The 14,431-nt window shown below is 41.1% G+C and overlaps 2 protein-coding genes across 4 annotated transcripts; both read left to right on the plus strand.

Moving 5' to 3' along the window:
* The first annotated feature begins 4,460 nt into the window (after nucleotides 1-4,460).
* Nucleotides 4,461-14,230, plus strand: LOC311030914 (vascular cell adhesion protein 1-like). 2 transcript variants are annotated; one of them, XR_014599024.1, is made up of 9 exons: nucleotides 4,461-4,629; nucleotides 5,374-5,655; nucleotides 5,740-6,057; nucleotides 6,145-6,438; nucleotides 6,582-6,836; nucleotides 7,048-7,377; nucleotides 8,441-8,701; nucleotides 8,841-9,190; nucleotides 14,102-14,230. XR_014599024.1 is itself a non-coding variant. In XM_084036959.1 (8 exons), the coding sequence occupies exons 1-8, from the start codon at nucleotides 4,563-4,565 to the stop codon at nucleotides 9,014-9,016; spliced, it is 1,983 nt and encodes a 660-aa protein (XP_083893085.1). In that variant the 5' UTR covers nucleotides 4,461-4,562; the 3' UTR covers nucleotides 9,017-9,342. The 2 variants fall into 2 exon arrangements, 1 of the variants encoding a protein (XP_083893085.1); XM_084036959.1 differs by lacking the exon at nucleotides 14,102-14,230 and having other exon boundaries at nucleotides 8,841-9,342.
* LOC311030913 (vascular cell adhesion protein 1) lies at nucleotides 9,519-14,230 on the plus strand. 2 transcript variants are annotated; one of them, XM_084036957.1, is made up of 10 exons: nucleotides 9,520-9,768; nucleotides 10,508-10,789; nucleotides 10,873-11,190; nucleotides 11,278-11,571; nucleotides 11,715-11,969; nucleotides 12,181-12,510; nucleotides 12,607-12,843; nucleotides 12,931-13,152; nucleotides 13,251-13,511; nucleotides 13,658-14,230. In XM_084036957.1, exons 1-10 carry the CDS (start codon nucleotides 9,702-9,704, stop codon nucleotides 13,858-13,860), a joined length of 2,469 nt encoding a protein of 822 aa, XP_083893083.1. In that variant the 5' UTR covers nucleotides 9,520-9,701; the 3' UTR covers nucleotides 13,861-14,230. The 2 variants fall into 2 exon arrangements, with proteins under 2 accessions (XP_083893084.1, XP_083893083.1); XM_084036958.1 differs by lacking the exons at nucleotides 12,607-12,843; nucleotides 12,931-13,152 and having other exon boundaries at nucleotides 9,519-9,768.
* Nucleotides 14,231-14,431: the final 201 nt, after the last annotated feature.

Raw genomic sequence — 14,431 nt, forward strand, 5'->3', positions numbered from 1 at the left:
CAGAGTTTCACGGAGGGTCCTACTCTCTTAACCCTCAGGGCACTCAGGAAATTTACGCACACTCCCTACCTTTGGGCCTGTACGGGCCACGCCACTACAAGTGTCATAAAAAAGAAAAAAAAAAGACTTTTTTTTTTTATCCACTTTCACTGCATAAACCTTTTCAAAAACTTCAGACCTAACCTTAGATATAAAGTTTGTTATTAGTTTTTAAATTTTTTTTCTGTTTTTAAGCCTTTTTCTCACACGAATATTGTGTACTTTTTATGCGAAAAACACAAAATATGCAATATTTTCCAAAAATGAGGTGCAAAGAGGCTTATTTGAGATGAAGTTATTAGAGCCTTGACTAGGTAAAAAATTGATAACATCATTTTTTTTTATGCATTATTATTTTTGGAGACATTAAGGTTTTTTCAAAAAACTTACACCTGTTACTTTCGGGCCCAAATGGGGTCCCTCTCATAAAAGTGTCATAAAAAACGAATGAATGAATTTTTTTTTTCACTTTCACTGCATCAAGCTTTTCAACAACTTCAGACCTAACAATAGATATAAAGCTTATTATAATAATTATTATTATTTTATGTTTTAGGCCCTTTTTTCATACAAAAAATGTCTAATTTCATTGCAAAAAGCACAAAATATGCAATATTTTCCAAAAATTAGGTGCAAAGAGGATTATTGGGGATGAAGTTATTGCAACCTTGACTAGGTCAAAAGTTGATAACATCATTGTTTTTGATGCATTATTATTTTTGGAGACATTAGAGTTTTTTCAAAAAACTTACACCTGTTACTTTCGGGCCCAAATGGGGTCCCCCTCATAAAAGTGTCATAAAAAATGAGTGAATAAATTTTTTTTTTCACTTTCAATGCATCAAGCTTTTCAACAACTTCAGACCTAACAATAGATATAAAGCTTATTATGATAATTATTATTATTTTATGTTTTAGGCCCTTTTTTCGTACAAAAAATGTGTAATTTCAATGCAAAAAAACACAAAATATGCAATATTTTCCAAAAATGAGGTGCAAAGAGGATTATTGGGGATGAAGTTATTACAGCCTTGACTAGGTCAAAAATTGATGAGATCATTGTTTTTGATGCATTATTATTTTTGGAGACATTAGAGTTTTACAAAAAACTTACACCTGTTACTTTCGGGCCCAAATGGGGTCCCCCTCATAAAAGTGTCATAAAAAATGAATGAATGAATTTTTTTTTTCACTTTCACTGCATCAAGCTTTTCAACAACTTCAGACCTAACAATAGATATAAAGCTTATTATAATAATTATTATTATTTTATGTTTTAGGCCCTTTTTTCATACAAAAAATGTGTAATTTAAATGCAAAAAAACACAAAATATGCAATATTTTCCAAAAATGAGGTGCAAAGAGGATTATTGGGGATGAAGTTATTACAGCCTTGACTAGGTCAAAAATTGATAACATCATTGTTTTTGATGCATTATTATTTTTGGAGACATTAGAGGTTTTTCCAAAAAACTTACACCTGTTACTTCGGGCCCAAATCGGGTCCCTCTCATAAAAGTGTCATAAAAAATGAATAAATGAATTTTTTTTTCACTTTCACTGCATCAACCTTTTCAACAATTTCAGACCTAACAGTAGTTATAAAGCTTAGTATTATTATTTTATGTTTTAGGCCCTTTTTTCATACAAAAATGCCTAATTTTTATGCAAAAAAAACACAAAATGTGCAATATTTTCCAAAGATTTACAGTCAAAAACTGTCAACATCAAAAACAAGTAAATGATATCACATCCACAATAACACTATAACATATTATAACACTGACTTCATAAACACTGGACAACTATTTACACAAAACACATGGAAACAATAACATTCTACCATAGCATATTTATAAACAGAACTCACATAGTGGATTCAAATGTGCCTGGCACACTGCTCACTCCACTGAGACGGCCCTCCTCACAGTGACCAAGTCCCTGCTAGACACCAGAGCCTCATCCCACTCCTCCGTTCTCATTCTCCTCGACCTGTCTGCTGCATTCGACATTCAACCACCAAATCCTCCTCTCCACCCTGGCTGAACTTGGCATCACTGACTCTGCTCTAACCTGGTTCACATCATCAAATCGCACCTTTCAGGTCACATGGAATGTCCAAATTCTGTTCTATGTTGGATGACTAACTATCCTGCACCCCCAACACCACTGCTGTGGCCCGATCCTGCAGATTTGCCCTCTACAATCCGCAGGATTCGGACCTTCCTCACAAAGGATGCAACGCAACTCCTGGTCCAAGCACTGGTCATCTCCCGCCTTGACGACTGCAACTCTCTCCTGGCTGAACTCCCGGCCTCTGCGACTAAACCATTGCAGCATATCCAGAACGCTGCAGCACACCTGATCTTCAATCTACCCAAATTCTACCATTTGACCCCACTCCTCCGTGACCTCCACTGGCTCCCTGTTGCAGCATGCATCCAATTCAAGACGATGGCACTGGCCTTCAGGGCCATCAATTGAACGGCACCCATCTACCTCCAAACACTGGTCAAACCTCACGCCCTGAGGTGAGCACTTCGCTCCTCTACTTCAGCTGGCCAGCTGGTACCACCATAGCTGAAATCAAACAAATGTTGCTCAACAAAGTCCAGACTCTTCTCTGTTCTGGTCCTCAGTGGTGACTATTTTTTAGCTCTTACTTTATCGGCAATGATATGTTGTGGTTTCTTTGTTTCTTTCTTTTGACAAATGTACTTGTAAGTCACTTTGGACAAAAGCATCTGCTAAATGACCTAAATGTAAATGTAAAACCACACAGCCAATACTACAGAGGAGGGTCTCTTTTGATCAAGAAACAAAAACATAAACAAATCGGAATTGAATTTCACAGACAGACACACACACACACACACACACACACACACACACACACACACACACACACACACACACACACACACACACACACACACACACACACACACACACACACACACACACACACACACAATCAATCACATTCACACCACTCTTTTATATCAATCCCAACACACCCAAACCATATTTGAGCCGTTCTGGTCATGCATTTTGCAGAATACGAACTAGGCTCCTATTGTGACACTGTGCTCTGATCTCAGGCTGCTCCTCATGACTGTCTGCTGTCTGTTGGACAAATGACCAGTCTGACCAGGCTGCAAACTATTTGTGCAGACTTCAGAGAAGCAACAGCAATGATATTTTATACCACACAGCCAACAGTGCAGGGGAGTCTCTCTTTTGATCAAGAATTAAAGACATGCACAAATCTCTATTTGCCTGTGAAGAGCTCATTTTCACAAACACACACACAGACACACACACACACACACACACACACACACACACAATTTATTCTCAAACACATTCACACCACTCTTTTATATTAATTCCAACACACTAAGACCATTTTTGTGGATTTCAGCCTCTTCACTGTCATGCATTCTGCAGGATAAGACAACCAGTCCTCTCCATTGAAACTGTGTGTGAGCTCTACTGCCCCCAGTGGTTTGAGGAAGTCAGCACATCTCAAACCTTTTTTTCTGTTATTTTGAAGGGAGAGGCTTGGGAAGTCACATTGATGCTGGCTTTAGAGAAAAAAAGGACAGTTTCACAGTATGTCAAAAAAAGCAAATTTTATGGTTTTATAATGGGAGTAAATGGGGCCCGCCACGGTCCCGAAGGTGGCAGGTGTGGGAATTTTTTTTATGGTATATTCTATACATCTTGCAATCAAGTGGATGAAAAAAAAATGTTTTAAAAATTAAAAGACAATCCTTGGAAAAGTTTCAGAAAGGTAGGCGTTAAACTGACAGAGATATTGATAATCAAAAATCAAAAGTACCCAAACGGTCCCCCAAAGTGCCCCGAGGGTTAAACGAGTTTCCATGATGATCAAACCCACATAACGGTTACATTATGGATATGTGAGAAAGAAAATGCACCGAAGAACTGGTAAAGACACATGTATATAAAGACTATGTTTCAGTGTTATCCCAGTAACGTGTTTAGCCAGTGTGTCTGTTTAATAATAAACACTGTCTCTAAATGTTGATAAGAGGCCAGTCAGTGTCATTTGTAGACTGAGAGTCATTGCATAATGACTGAGTACTGTGTTGAAATGTCCTATTTTGCAATTTCTGTATTAAATTTGATGTTTTCCAATTTGCAATGCACTTTTCAATAAAATTCTCCCAAATTATTTTCGGAATAATTGTTTTCCTGAATGAATAGAAAAAAATAACAGTGAATGGTGACACAGGATGAGCAAGGGGAGGACTGTACCGTTACATTACAAGGAACAAACTGTGGTTTGGTGTTTTTGCTTCCGTTCTGCAGTTCCTTGTACACCAGGGCGTTGTATTTCCCTCGTTATTTGATCTTTTTGGTCAGTAGCCAGTAGTCATACCATCAGTGCCAGCTCTGAGCAGGATTCATCTTATCCAGCCATGTACTGAAGCTGGACATCTGCTGGACTGTCCTGAAACCCACCTCACCTCTTCCATCCATCTGCTTCCTCTCACATGCTCACAGCCAGCATGCTGCCTCTCAGGATGATGGGCCTCCTCTTGCTCATGTTTTCACTGTGTGGTGAGTGATAATGACTCTCTGTGTGAGAATGTTTCCAGCTCGCTAATAGATTCAATAGCTCCGCATCCTACCAGCGACGGTGACAAAGAAACTGAAAAATCTATACTCGATACACTGAATTAATGTACTTAAATTATTACTTCAAGTGGTAACTTGTGGTAAATAGTGTTTTTTTTTCAACTCAATCTCAACTGTATTGTATTAATCAACATCATTATTTTGAGTGTAACCAATTTAAGTAATTATTTTAAGTTTGTTCACGATTTTCTTCTCAGTGTAATCAATATTATACAATAATGAATTCCCTTTGAGTGAGGTGCTCTAAAGGATAATCTAAAATAAGTCATGCCTTTGACTAATTTAAAGAATTAAGGGAAATAATGTATGACTTCTTTAAAATAGAATTTGTGAGATACTAAGTGTGCGCGGGGTTGTGGGTTTCTGTTTGTGGTAAAAAAAAAAGCTCAACTCTGACAGTTGACTTGTGCAAACCACATGCTGTGTTGGGTGTGGTGGATGGAGTCCATTTTAAAATAAAAAGCATGAGAAAAATCATATATTTTTTAGCATGACCATTATACGATCATGCTTATTTATCTATTTTTTACAATGGTGAAGTTTGAACACGGATGCAGCACTGTAATTTCTGGAAACATGATCGAGTACTGTGAGCCGACGCATGGCGATGTGAGCCACTAGAGTGCAGCAAAGTTCAATAAAGGCATTACCACTGTCTATCAACAGATGCAGACAGTAGATGCTCAGATGAGCTCAGCCTGGAACCGCCTAAGGTTGTAGAAGAATATGGAGCGGTGGTGTTGGTAAACTGTTCCAGCATGTTGAAGGATCCGGAGTATCATTATGGGATGTGGTGGGGTGTTGGAAACACAACCTCTCCAGAGGAAAAGGAAAGTGGTTTTATCAAATGGCAAGTCCGACTGTCAGACTGGGATGTAATGGCAAAGTGCATAATAAGGCTGGATGAAACTCATGTATGCAGCAAAAGCCTTGACATCACCATATACAGTAAGTGCCATTTCAAATCAATATTATGTAATTGGGGGAAAAACATGCAAAAACAATAATCCATATCTAAATTTGTTTTGATAGAGAATACAGAAATGGTCACCTTGTTCCCTATAAAGTATGGAGCGGTGGAAGGGACGCCGTACGAGCTGCAGTGTGATGTCACCGATGTTGCTCCTGTTCAAAACCTCACTGTGAGGTGGTACAGAGGCAATGAGACCATCAGGACGGATTCCTTCAGCAACACAACCAGGAGACCCGTAAGTGAGTCCTCCACTCTGACGGTCAACATCAGCAGGGCAGAAGATGCAGTGCAGTATAGATGTGAGGCTCAGCTGGACATTGGGCTCAATGGATCAATACCTCCTGTTAGTTCCGACGTACACATTGTTTCTGTGCACTGTGAGTAAACAGTTACCTGATCATCGAAATCATCATTTTAAATATTTTCATTTTGAATAAATAAAAAGCCCTGATTTGCGTCTTCAGATGCTCCTGAGCTCGAGAACAAAACGGAAGATGTCCGTGTGTTTGAGGGTGACACTGTCACCCTGACTTGTGAAGCTGAGGGGAACCCTGCTCCTACCTTTCATTGGACACACGATGGGGTCAAGTTGATGGAGGACACGAATAATCTCAACATTACCCGTGAAGCCAGCGCAACCTACGAATGCACAGCTACCAATTATCTGGGAAACGCGACTAAGCAAATCCATGTTGATGTGATGAGAACGGCAAGAGCCCCTGCAGCTATAACCACCCCGGAGCCATCAACACAGAAAAGTATGCTCTACATCCTTCTGACCTTTACATTAGCTTAGACATGGAATATGTAGCACTGATGTCAACTTGTGGATACTGTTGATGACTTCCCCTCCCCCACTGTGCAACAAAATGAAGCTCTGCTTGCTTATTTTTAATGGCAGGTTGCCCCGTAGTTTTGACGCCGGCTGAAATCGTGGTGAGATTCGGAGATCCAGCTTCCATTAACTGCAGCACATCAGCCCCAGATGTTGCAGCGATGGGCTGGGAGGCTACAGTTGGAAGCAAACGGCAAGAAAACACTTCTGTGATCACCTGGGAAGTTGAAAACTTGGAAGACTGGGAAATAAAACCTTGGTGCTACATTAATAAGAAAGATAATTTCCAGTGTTATGACATGGCAAACGTGATTCTTTATAGTGAGTACCATACTTTATTTTCTGTCTTCACTCCTACAAAGATGTTTGACACAACAGCGGAATATTTCTTTATAACACACTATCAGTGCCATTTCAAAAGCAAAATAGTATGGAAGACATTCTTGTGCAATTTTTATGCAATTTTAAGAAAATCATTAGTTAGTTTTTCTCTTTATTTCCTACTGATTATTTCCCCTTGCTTTATTTGCAGAGACTCCAGACGAGGTGTCGGTCTCTCAGTTGAAACAAGGGCCGATGCTGGAGGGCAGAACGGCTCGGCTGAACTGTAACATCACTCGTGTTGCTCCTGTGCAGAAGCTCAAATTGACCTGGTACCGCGACAATGAAACTTTCCACACGCAGACTTTTAATGACACCACTAAGACCCCGACAGACGTCTTGACTACCTTAGTATTCACTCCTGAGAGAGATGACAACGGAGCACTTTACAGATGTGAGGCTCAGCTGCAGCTCGGAACAAAGGACCAACCAGACCTAATCCCTACTGTGACCTCACCACCTTACATGGCTGATGTTCACTGTGAGTTGTCTACTTAGCTATTTATGCTTGTTTTATTTCCATTATAAATACCCTATAATGTCAAGTTTTGATTCATGTATACTGATGTAACTACAGATAAACCACTGGCCAAAGCCTGTCCAGACCATCAAGCTGGCGTGGAGCATTTATTCTAAAGAGTATTTTTTATAAAATGTTCACAGATGGTCCTTCATTTAGCTGTGAAGGTCGCTATGAGGTAATGGAGGATGGTACTCTCCAGTGTGAACCACACGGAGTGCCGAAGCCTCTCCTCGCCTGGTTTAAAGGTGGAACACCGATGGCTTCCCCACAGCGCTGGACAAAGCACGACAGTGGATTTTACACACTTAACCTTCGGGGCCATCAATGGAACGGCACCCATCTACCTTCAAACACTGGTCAAACCTCATGCCCCGAAGCGAGCACTTCGCTCCTCTACTTCAGCTGGCCGGCTGGTACCACCATCGCTGAAATCAAACAAATGTCGCTCAGCAAAGTCCAGGCTCTTCTCTGTCCTGGCGCCTCAGTGGTGGAACGAACTCCCGACTAATGTCGGGACAGCTGAGTCATTTGCCATTTTCCGAAAAAGGCTCAAGACTCACCTGTTCAGACTTCACCTCGGCTAGCATGACCCACTAACACCCCCCCCCCCCCCCCCCCAAAAAAAAAGAAAGAAAAAAGAAAAAAAAGAATAATACCCTTACCTATAGCACTCTGATCGTAGCACTGTTGCTCTTGAAGTACTAGTTTACTCAGATGAGGACCTAACACTTGTTCTATTTTTAGCTCTTACTTTATCGGCAATGATTCGTTGTGGTTTCCTTGTTTCCTTCTTTTGACAAATGTACTTATTGTAAGTCGCTTTCGACAAAAGCATCTGCTAAATGACCTAAATGTAAATGTAAATGTTAACGCAACCAACCGTCATGGAGAAGCCACTCATGTGCTTTATGTTGATGTTTTGTGTGAGTTCTCTTGTTTGAAATTGACTATATTGTTTTGTTGACAGTGGATATAAGTGATGTGGGATTATAATATAGAATATAATTTCTTCTCTCCACAGATGTCCCTGTGTTCAAGGGGATTTACAACAAGGAGGTGAACGTGCATCCGGGTGACAATGTGACCTTTGACTGCAGCGCTGAGGGCAACCCTTCTCCTGATGTCCACTGGTATTACACTTCTGCGTTGAATGTGACGGAGACCACCAGGGGGCGCCAGAAGAGCATCATAGGAGCCACGTCTACCAACGCCGGTTATTACATCTGTGTTGCCGCGAATAAAGTCGGCAGTGTGAGGAGATCTTTCACGCTGACAGTAACAGGTATTGCATATTGTGCAGAACACTTATGGAACTATTTGCAGTGAATCGCTAATGTGGACATGCAAATGCAGAAAATGACCACCGAAAAGAGAAAAGCACACTTTCAGTTGATGTTTGTTTGATCTTGTTTGTCTTACAGAGAGGCCTGCAGCCCTCCACGTCCGTTTAACGTTCCTTTGGGTGATTCTATCGGTCATCCTCCTCATCCTCATCCTGGCCTTCTTTATCCATCGCTGGAGAAGACATGGACGCTATAGTAACGTCCCAGGCAACGCCACCGATGATTTAAATATGACTCCAATGACTCCTACATGATAACTTCGGTACGATTCTAGGTTCAAACCAGACTGTTGTAAAAAAAAAAAGAAGAAAAAAAAAGAATAATTAAGTGCAACTCTTTGCCCTTCTGACAAAGCAGGTATATTATAACATTGCTTTTTTAAAATTATACGAGTAGAGCTTTTATCACTTTATTGTTACGGTCTAAATGTTGATAAGAGGCCAGTCAGTGTCATTTGTAGACTGAGAGTCATTGCATAATGACTGAGTACTGTGTTGAAATGTCCTACTTTGCTATTTCTGTATTAAATCTGATGTTTTCCAATTTGCAATGCCCTTTTCAATAAAATTCTGCCAAATGATTTTCTGAATAATTGTTTTCCTGAATGAAAACAATTATTCACAATTATTATTTTTATTATAAAAAAATAACAGTGAATGGTGACACAGGATGCGCAAGGGGAGGACTGTACCGTCTACAGTTTCGTCACAAGGAACAAACTGTGGTTTGGTGTTTTTTTGCTTCCGTTCTGCAGTTCCTTGTCCACCAGGGCGTTGCATTTCCCTCGTTATACTTTCTTTTTGGTCAGAAGCCGGTAGTCATACCATCAGTGCCAGCTCGGAGCAGGATTCATCTTATCCAGCCATGTACTGAAGCTGGACATCTGCTGGACCGTCCTGAAACCCACCTCACCTCTTCCATCCACCTGCTTCCTCTCACATGCTCACAGCCACCATGCTGCCTCTCAGGATGATGGGCCTCCTCTTGCTCATGTTTTCACTGTGTGGTGAGTGATAATGACTCTCTGTGTGAGAATGTTTCCAGCTCGCTTATAGATTCAATAGCTCCGCATCCTACCAGCGACGGTGACAAAGAAACTGAACAATCTATACTCCATACACTGAATTAATGTACTTAAATTATTACTTGAAGTGGTAACTTGTGGTAAATAGTGTTTTTCAACTCAAGCTCAACTGTATTGTATTAATCAACATCATTATTTTGAGTGTAACCAATTTAAGTAATTATTTTAAGTTTGTTCACGATTTTCTTCTCAGTGTAATCAATATTATACAATAATGAATTCCCTTTGAGTGAGGTGCTCTAAAGGATAATCTAAAATAAGTCAAGCCTTTGACTAATTTAAAGAATAAAGTGAAATAATGTATGACTTCTTTAAAATAGAATTTGTGAGATACTAAGTGTGCACGGGGTTGTGGGTTTCTGTTTGTGGTAAAAATAAACCTCCACTGTGACAGTTGACTTGTGCAAACCACATGCTGTGTTGGGTGTGGTGGATGGAGTCCATTTTAAAATAAAAAGCATGAGAAAAATCATATATTTTTTAGCATGACCATTATACGATCATGCTTATTTATCTATTTTTTACAATGGTGAAGTTTGAACACGGATGCAGCACTGTAATTTCTGGAAACATGATCGAGTACTGTGAGCCGACGCATGGCGATGTGAGCCACTAGAGTGCAGCAAAGTTCAATAAAGGCATTACCACTGTCTATCAACAGATGCAGACAGTAGATGCTCAGATGAGCTCAGCCTGGACCCGCCTAAGGTTGTAGAAGAATATGGAGCAGTGGTGTTGTTAAACTGTTCCAGCATGTTGAAGGATCCGGAGGATCATTATGGGATGAAATGGGGTGTTGGAAACACAAGCTCTCCAGAGGAAAAGGAAAGTGGTTTTATCGAATGGCAAGTCCCACTGTCAGACTGGGATGTAATGCCAAAGTGCATAATAAGGCTGAATGAAACTCATGAATGCAGCAAAAGCCTTGACATCACCATATACAGTAAGTGCCATTTCAAATCAATATTATGTAATGGGGGAAAAACATGCAAAAACAATAATCCATATCTAAATTTGTTTTGATAGAGAATACAGAAATGGTCACCTTGTTCCCTATAAAGTATGGAGCGGTGGAAGGGACGCCGTACGAGCTGCAGTGTGATGTCCCCGATGTTGCTCCTGTTCAAAACCTCACTGTGAGGTGGTACAGAGGCAATGAGACCATCAGGACGGATTCCTTCAGCAACACAACCAGGAGACCCGTAAGTGAGTCCTCCACTCTGACGGTCAACATCAGCAGGGCAGAAGATGCAGTGCAGTATAGATGTGAGGCTCAGCTGGACATTGGGCTCAATGGATCAATACCTCCTGTTAGTTCCAACGTACACATTGTTTCTGTGCACTGTGAGTAAACAGTTACCTGATCATCGAAATCATCATTTTAAATATTTTCATTTTGAATAAATAAAAAGCCCTGATTTGCGTCTTCAGATGCTCCTCAGCTCGACAACAAAACGGAAGATGTCCGTGTGTTTGAGGGTGATACTGTCACCCTGACTTGTGAAGCTGAGGGGAACCCTGCTCCTACCTTTCATTGGACACACGATGGGGTGAAGTTGATGGAGGACACGAATAATCTCAACATTACCTGTGAAGCCAGCGCAACCTACGAATGCACAGCTACCAATTATCTGGGAATCGCGACTAAGCAAATCCATGTTGATGTGATGAGAACGGCAAGAGCCCCTGCAGCTATAACCACCCCGGAGCCATCAACACAGAAAAGTATGCTCTACATCCTTCTGACCTTTACATTAGCTTAGACATGGAATATGTAGCACTGATGTCAACTTGTGGATACTGTTGATGACTTCCCCTCCCCCACTGTGCAACAAAATGAAGCTCTGCTTGCTTATTTTGAATGGCAGGTTGCCCCGTAGTTTTGACGCCAGCTGAAATCGTGGTGAGATTCGGAGATCCAGCTTCCATTAACTGCAGCACATCAGCCCCAGATGTTGCAGCGATGGGCTGGGAGGCTACAGTTGGAAGCAAACGGCAAGAAAACACTTCTGTGATCACCTGGAAAGTTGAAAACTTGGAAGACTGGGAAATAAAACCTTGGTGCTACATTAATAAGAAAGATAATTTCCAGTGTTATGACATGGCAAACGTGATTCTTTATAGTGAGTACCATACTTTATTTTCTGTCTTCACTCCTACAAAGATGTTTGACACAACAGTGGAATATTTCTTTATAACACACTATCAGTGCCATTTCAAAAGCAAAATAGTATGGAAGACATTCTTGTGCAATTTTTATGCAATTTTAAGAAAATCATTAGTTAGTTTTTCTCTTTATTTCCTACTGATTATTTCCCCTTGCTTTATTTGCAGAGACTCCAGACGAGGTGTCGGTCTCTCAGTTGAAACAAGGGCCGATGCTGGAGGGCAGAACGGCTCGGCTGAACTGTAACATCACTCGTGTTGCTCCTGTGCAGAAGCTCAAATTGACCTGGTACCGCGACAATGAAACTTTCCACACGCAGACTTTTAATGACACCACTAAGACCCCGACAGACGTCTTGACTACCTTTGTATTCACTCCTGAGAGAGATGACAATGGAGCACTTTACAGATGTGAGGCTCAGCTGCAGCTCGGAACAAAGGACCAACCAGACCTAATCCCTACTGTGACCTCACCACCTTACATGGCTGATGTTCACTGTGAGTTGTCTACTTAGCTATTTATGCTTGTTTTATTTCCATTATAAATACCCTATAATGTCAAGTTTTGATTCATGTATACTGATGTAACTACAGATAAACCACTGGCCAAAGCCTGTCCAGACCATCACGCTGGCGTGGAGCATATGTTCAATATTGACATGTTGTCCTGTGAAGCTGATGGGAACCCTGCACCCACTGTTCAGTGGTACTATGAGGGAAAACCGATCAATGCATCTGAGCCCCTCACCAGGACGCAATCAGGAGAGTACACGGCTAAAATGGAAAATATCCTCGGCACGAGCAACTCCTCTGTCTTTGTCACGGTCGAATGTGAGTGAATCAGACCTGTTTGACTGTAAATACGTTTCTATGTCCATCATTTATTCTGAAGAGTATTTTTTTATACAATGTTCACAGATGGTCCTTCATTTAGCTGTGAAGGTCGCTATGAGGTAATGGAGGATGGTACTCTCCAGTGTGAACCACAAGGAGTGCCGAAGCCTTTCCTCGCCTGGTTTAAAGGTGGAACACCGATGGCTTCCCCACAGCGCTGGACAAAGCACGACAGTGGATTATACACACTTAACGCAACCAACCGTCATGGAGAAGCCACTCATGTGCTTTATGTTGATGTTTTGTGTGAGTTCTCTTGTTTGAAATTGACTATATTGTTTTGTTGACAGTGGATATAAGTGATGTGGGATTATAATATAGAATATAATTTCTTCTCTCCACAGATGTCCCTGTGTTCAAGGGGACTTACAACAAGGAGGTGAACGTGCATCCGGGTGACAATGTGACCTTTGACTGCAGCGCTGAGGGCAACCCTTCTCCCGATGTCCACTGGTATTACACTTCTGCGTTGAATGTGACGGAGACCACCAGGGGGCGCCAGAAGAGGATCATAGGAGCCACGTTTACAAACGCCGGTTATTACATCTGTGTTGCCGCGAATAAAGTCGGCAGTGTGAGGAGATATTTCACGCTGACAGTAACAGGTATTGCATATTGTGCAGAACACTTATGGAACCATTTACAGTGAATCGCTAATGTGGACATGCAAATGCAGAAAATTATATTATGGCACCGAAAAGAGAAAAGCACACTTTCAGTTGATGTTTGTTTGATCTTGTTTGTCTTACAGAGAGGCCTGCAGCCCTCCACGTCCGTTTAACGTTCCTTTGGGTGATTCTATCGGTCATCCTCCTCATCCTCATCCTGGCCTTCTTTATCCACCGCTGGAGAAGACATGGACGCTATAGTTTCGTCCCAGGCAACCCCACCAATGATGTAAATATTCCAATGACTCCTCAGGCCAACGGGGCCTCGGGCTCGCATGCTTGCTGAGAAACAGTCTGGGGACTGGAGTCATGAGGACAAAGAAAAATGTATTTACATGTTAACTTCGGTACGATTCTAGGTTCAAACCAGACTGTTGTAAAAAAAAAAAAAAAAAAAAAAAAAAAAAAAAGAAGGAATAATAATAATTAAGTGCAACTCTTTGCCCTTCTGACAAAGCAGGTATATTATAATTTTTTTTTTTATTATACGAGTAGAGCTTTTATCACTTTATTGTTACTGTAATTAGGTTACTTCAATTGCTTATGTTAGAAACTGTATATAGGCTGCTTTACAACAGTCATCTTTATGGTTATGGTTCTTTTTTGAATACTGTACAGGTCCTATTCTTCATAATAAATCCGGATTTAAGAAGTCAGTTGAGTCTGCAGCTTTTAATCGAGTCATGAGGATGATGTGTGATGATTGATGATTCATTTCATGACGCGTTGTCAGGGCACGTCAACAAAGGCCCCTGAGCCCAATGCCTTGCTCAAGGACACGTATAAATCAGGATCAACTCAAACTACCATAGGAAACCAGAGAGAGTGCCAGGATGCAGCGCCGCTCGCGCTTCGGG

The sequence above is a fragment of the Eutrigla gurnardus genome (genome assembly GCF_963514095.1).
Source record: "Eutrigla gurnardus genome assembly, chromosome: 20".
Lineage (NCBI taxonomy): Eukaryota > Metazoa > Chordata > Actinopteri > Perciformes > Triglidae > Eutrigla > Eutrigla gurnardus.

Bases quoted from the DNA above. Each gene is read 5' to 3' on its own strand.
- LOC311030914 (XM_084036959.1), top strand. From the start codon at position 4,563: ATGCTCACAGCCAGCATGCTGCCTCTCAGGATGATGGGCCTCCTCTTG. The intron at 6,058-6,144 runs GTGAGTAAACAG...TTGCGTCTTCAG, and splicing joins ACACATTGTTTCTGTGCACT to ATGCTCCTGAGCTCGAGAAC. The intron at 6,837-7,047 runs GTGAGTACCATA...CTTTATTTGCAG, and splicing joins GGCAAACGTGATTCTTTATA to AGACTCCAGACGAGGTGTCG.
- LOC311030913 (XM_084036957.1), top strand. From the start codon at position 9,702: ATGCTCACAGCCACCATGCTGCCTCTCAGGATGATGGGCCTCCTCTTG. The intron at 10,790-10,872 runs GTAAGTGCCATT...TTGTTTTGATAG, and splicing joins CCTTGACATCACCATATACA to AGAATACAGAAATGGTCACC. The intron at 12,844-12,930 runs GTGAGTGAATCA...CAATGTTCACAG, and splicing joins TGTCTTTGTCACGGTCGAAT to ATGGTCCTTCATTTAGCTGT.